Source organism: Nymphaea colorata, chromosome 11 (assembly GCF_008831285.2).
Source record: "Nymphaea colorata isolate Beijing-Zhang1983 chromosome 11, ASM883128v2, whole genome shotgun sequence".
In the NCBI taxonomy this organism is placed as follows: Eukaryota; Viridiplantae; Streptophyta; class Magnoliopsida; order Nymphaeales; family Nymphaeaceae; genus Nymphaea; species Nymphaea colorata.
In genome coordinates, this window is record NC_045148.1 from 1,509,237 (window position 1) to 1,514,798 (window position 5,562).

A 5,562-nucleotide genomic window follows, 5' to 3' on the forward strand; every position below is an offset into this window, starting at 1 on the left:
TTGGTAACTGCGGCGTGGGGAGACGGTAACGCTCGGTCGGAGGCTACCGATGTGCATGGGGATGGGGATGCCATTTCTTTCATTCCTCTGGACAATTGTGTCATTTTACAAATGACCGTACATACCGTTCGGGCAGGTTTTAGCGGTTAGACGACCTTATCTGGCCGCTGACTACGGTCAACGAAATACGTATTTTTATTGATATACGTATAATGTACCGTATATCCGTATGCGCTCTCACCGGCGTGTTTGAGGGGGGAAGGCAGCAAGAAATGAGCTGGCGCAAAAGATCCCGGCCGTCCATCTTGCCACGTGTAGACATCATGGCGCGAATCCAGGAGCCGAGACCTTGCCTTATTTCCTAATATACCCCTAATTTTTTTTGAAAACGTTTTTCGTGCCCCTTTTTCGATTTAGAGGACGATTCCATTTCCGGCCTCACAGACCCCCGAGGGCATGGTCGTCGCCGGCGGGTGGAGTATGGGCCGGATCTGATCAGATATTTTATCCGGATCCGTTTCTGCACAGAATAGGACCGCACCTCATAATGGCTCATGGCCCAGCCTGTTAGCCATCAGCTCCAGTCAAGGTTTGACATGTTCTTAAAGAACTATTAATTGGAATTAAGAAGTTTGTCTAAATATGGTTGAACACATTCTTTTGAAGAACTCCCTAGAAATTATGATAAAAAAAGATAAAGAAATGTTTTCCCTAGGGAATTATTATCCAAACTAGTAAGTTGGACCATAGTTGGTGTGCCAAAAATGGCTGAGAAATGCACAATCAACCCTTATAAAGAACTACATGTAAGAATCATATGCGTGGTTATTTTGAAAAATGATATTAAATAAGTACAGGTCGTCAAATTGAGAGAAAGCAATTTGAAGTGAGAAAAATAAAAGGCGAAAAGGTTAAGTTTTGGGAAAAAAATAAATGTAGCTTTTGTAGTCTACTTAGGTCTCGAAGCAACCCTAAATTTTAACGACAAGGAAAAAAGAGAAGGAGCTTCGTCGTATGTATCGACCCCACGCTTAAGTTTGATTTTATTTCATTTGACTACATTGAGCACAAATTAATTGCTTCCCTTAGCACAACAAGACTAGTTCAACATTGGTAGGTTACTTTATTGGATCTGGATTTGGATCTACTTCTAATAGTCCGGGCCAGATGCAACCCCAAAGATGGGGATGGCGTCGTAGTTATTTTCTCGAAATCAAAGGGTGAGAATGCGAGGACCAAGTAAAACATGGTGTGTGTAGATTTCTTCCAATCCGTGTTCCTCTTCGTTGGCCTCGTTAGCAGACTCGGTCCTCCACCAATTTAGTGACAAAATTACTGAATAACCCTCATCCTGAGATCGTCTGACGAGTGCTTTAGGAAATTTACATGTTGGTGCTTCTTCTATGTAAATTTCTTCTTAGGTGCACAAACTTTTCGGTATATAAGAATAGAGGGGCGTCTAAGTTATTCTTTGAAGAAAAGAAAAATGCACACTGAGAGCCAATCTTTTCGCTCTAACTTCATAACTGGCTATAATTTCCTGGCATAGGTCAAGTATAGGATGTTCTTAATCTTAATTTATTTTAAATGTCATTGAATTTAACCCTTCAAATATTCTTAGCAAGAAAAAGGCATCGAGCCAATGCTATCTATAGAGTTGATTATTTCGGCGTTCTACTTACGACGGTTGAATATCCCAACCACTTGTCGCTCACTACATACCAGTTTCTTACTCATAATATGAAGTATTATTTAATTATCGCAAGTGAAATGCCTTAACACACACATATTACCTTCATAACATCCATGGCGACGTCACAACTGTTGCAATTATATTGCATTACTTTCAAACCAGTATGTCCCAAAAATTAAAATATTTCATTTACCTTTTGGATCTGTTGACTCTGAAGCCATTTGATGTCATTTCCCAAGAATATTTAGCGTGTTTTTTTTAGGAAGTAAATAACTTGCCCATTCTTAGGGTCCATCGACAAGGGTCACATTTCACAATCTATCCCCTTTATAATTAAGTTGTCCATGCAGATATGAAAACTAAATAGTTTTGGATCTGACCCGATTTTCTTTTTTACCTTGCAATCCAATCTTGACCAGACAGAATTCATACGACTTCTTTGTTCAAGTGCATGCATGCACACAGCAAGGAGGGTCCACTAGTGATGCTGACCTCAATCCATACATCACATCAGTAGGATCCAGATCCAATAGACGTAGAAGTAGGGACCCAGTTGGACAAGACCTGTATTTATTACGTCTGATCCCACCAGTAGGACCCGGACCTTGACCCAGTGCACCACAAACATGGATCCAACTGCTATTCTGGATCTAGATCCCGGACTCGAAACGTCATGCCAGTCGGATCCAGGCAGCCTCCCAAAGCGAGCATCCCATCCTAAGAATCTATCACGATATTTTGAAAAAAGCAGATATAATGTGACTTGAAACGATATTTTAAAGATATAAAATGGCAAATTACAAGTTTATAATGGTTTTGAAACAATTACTTTCTTACTTCATCATCCACATGACCAAAATAATTGGGGAGGACGTATACGATATTTTCAGGAAAAGAAATTTATCGTCGAACGTCGAAGGGGGGAACGCTTTGGTTATTTTGGCGGTTACTGAGGGTGAATGGAGGAAGAGGGGACCTGGATGTAATTCTGGTTACAACAGAAGGGTGTTTACGTCGTCCCGGAAGAACACGGTCGTCATTTTGGGGAAAAACAGAGGCTTTTTAGTAAATGGAAGCCCTAATTTCCATTTATTCATAAAATAATTGCATGTTTTACTGAGTCACAAGGTACACTTTCCCTCGTATAAAATCGGGCAAAAGTGGCCGATGAGTGAACTCACAGCGGAAGCAAACCCATAGGGAGAGAGAGGGGGAGAAGGAGGGAGAGAGAAGGATCGATCAGCCATGGCCGAAGATTAATGATATGTAAGCCAGGTGCCTCTTGGAAACTCCGCTGTCCTTGAGCTTTCTCTGTGTATCTGTTTCTTCTTACTTGCTCATGGGGTGGGTCTCTGAGCGTCTTCATTTCTTCTCAATCGCTAGTTTGAGGCGATCGATATAGCCCTAACCGGATCTCGTTCGGCTTCGTTCCTTTTGAGCATAGACCGCTCATGAGCACGGATTATCTGTTTCTTTCTACTTGAAATCTATTTACGGAACATTTCGGGGTGCGGCTAAATCTGGGTTTTTTTTTTGTTTTTGTTTCCTCGGTTTCCCCCATTTTTTCTCTCTTTTTTTTTTTTGAGCGGTTACTGTGCGGGTCATCTAGAGGTGGTTTGTGGTGATTCTAGGGTTTAGGATCGGAGATTCAGAGGGGATTCGAGCCTGAGGGTGAAATTAGGGTTTTGGATTGAGTTTGGGTATTTACTGTTCTTTCCTTGTTGTATCTTCCTTGTAGGGTTACCAGAGTCAATTACGTTCTTTATATGCTTTTTTTTCGCAGATTTTATTAACTAGGGTGAATAGGGGGAGAATTTAGGTTTCTTATGTTTGTCTTATTGTCTGTATTTGGCAGGCCTGAGGGTGAGTTTGTGTCTCGGAAGGCTCTCTGTTGTTGCATAAAAGCCTCTGCTTTTTCATATATTCGTTTAATCGAGCTCTATCAAAAAACGAGTTTTTGACCCATCCGTCTTTTAATTCTTTCTTATTTTTCCTTGCAGTCCAGAGCCGTGATTTCTTCCGTGTAAGGGCTGTTTCTTATGCTTGTTGTCTGCGTGGAATGTTGACTAGCTGTCTCTAGTGAGAATGCCTGCTACAGATTACCAGGGTACTTCTGTGCCTTTTGGGTCATTAGGACGTACAATTCTAAGTCTGAGACGTGAACAGGTTCATTCAATGGAGGGGAGTTCTGAATCTGGGTCTGCACAAGAGCAGAGGCTTGAGGCCTTCCAGCGGATGGTCACTGAGAACTTCAACCAACTTGCTTCCTGTAATCCGGATGAGCTTCTTTCATTGTCTTGGATTCGCCGCCTTCTGGATGCATTCCTCGCCTGTCAGGAAGAGTTTAGGCTAATCCTTATGAATCACAGGTTCCAGTTTGCAAAACCTCCTCTTGATCGTCAAACAGCTGAATTTTTTGAGCGCAGCGTCAAGGCTCTTGATCTCTGTAATGCTATTCGCGATGGGATTGAGCAGGTCCGACAATGGCGCAAGCAGCTTGAAATTGTACTGTCTGCATTGGATGCACGCCATCGTACTCTTGGGGAGGGACAGTTCCGTAGGGCAAGGAAAGCCCTTAGCGATCTGGCTGTTGGAATGCTTGAGGAAAAGGAGTCTGGATCATTTCTGGCCCAGAGAAATAGGTCTTTCGGACGGAATTCCACCAAGGAACGAACGGTGGGTCATTTCCGGTCCCTTTCATGGAGTGTATCCCGCTCTTGGTCAGCTGCCCGCCAGCTTCAGGCTATTGGGAACAACCTGAACCCACCACGGAGCAATGATATATTAGCAACTGGTGGTCTTTCTGTTCTTGTATACACCATGAATACAATTCTTCTCTTTGTCATGTGGGCCCTGGTTGCAGCAATTCCTTGTCAGGATCGGGGCATTCAGATACATTTCTCAGTTCCACGACATTTTTCGTGGGCATCTTCTGTTCTCCCTCTGCATGAGAAAATAATGGAGGAAGCAAAGAAGAGGGACCGAAAAAATTCTTGTGGGCTTCTTAAGGAAATACACCAGATCGAGAAATGTGCCCGTCAAATAACAGAGTTGGCAGACTCCGTCCACTTCCCGTTGCCGGAGGCCAAACAGAAGGAAGTTAGGCAAGGAGTTGACGACTTAGCTCATGTGTGTGAAACATTGAGAGATGGGCTTGACCCATTCGAGCGCCAGATTAGGGATGTCTTCCACAGAATTGTCAATAGCCGAACTGAAGGTCTCGATTGTTTGGGGAGACCACACAGTTCTGAGTAGCATGCTGTGCCAGATGGATGGCTATCCTGATGTAAATTTTTTGCAATTGATATTGTTTTTCTTTTTTTCTTTTTCTGAGCATTTGGCTTTCAGGATGTGATTTTATTGTTTTAATGGAAGGAAAGATATAGATATACTCCGTTCCCCTGCTCACCAAGAATAAGATGTTCTTGTGATATGATAGGAAGCAGGTTGCACCTTCTGTATCTACTATGTATTTTGTACAAAAAAGTATTGTTATCACCTTGTCATTAGTGCTATATCTTGGCTCCTGTCTTCATTGTATTATTTCTCACAATGTTTTAAATACTTAATTCCTTAACTTTTAGTGTGTCCATCAGGTTTCATTCAATTTACTATCCCTCTCGCTTCTTTTCACGCTTGAGAACATGTAATGTGAGTGTGTTGTCCCTTTTGTTTGCTTTTCGCTATATCCATCATGCTCTTGTGGATATTTCTAGGGCGATGGTGGAGGTTGAATGTAAAGGGTGATAAGATCCATGATTTTCACGTGGTGGCTGCCAATATGTAGCCTTCTTCTGTATGTGTCATTTTCGTAACCATGAGTGCTTAATCCTTATGAGTCTGCAGCAACATACTTCTGCCCGTCTCAA

General features: G+C 42.3%; 1 protein-coding gene across 4 annotated transcripts; it reads left to right on the forward strand.

Moving 5' to 3' along the window:
* Positions 1-2,845: 2,845 nt before the first annotated feature.
* Positions 2,846-5,270, forward strand: LOC116265050 (protein ROH1-like). Of its 4 annotated transcripts, none has more exons than XM_031645578.2 (2): positions 2,846-2,959; positions 3,694-5,270. In XM_031645578.2, exon 2 carries the CDS (start codon positions 3,779-3,781, stop codon positions 4,946-4,948), a length of 1,170 nt encoding a protein of 389 aa, XP_031501438.1. In that variant the 5' UTR covers positions 2,846-2,959; positions 3,694-3,778; the 3' UTR covers positions 4,949-5,270. The 4 variants fall into 4 exon arrangements, with proteins under 4 accessions (XP_031501438.1, XP_031501439.1, XP_031501442.1 ...); XM_031645579.1 differs by having other exon boundaries at positions 2,865-2,968; XM_031645582.2 differs by having other exon boundaries at positions 2,865-2,959; positions 3,860-5,270.
* Positions 5,271-5,562: the final 292 nt, after the last annotated feature.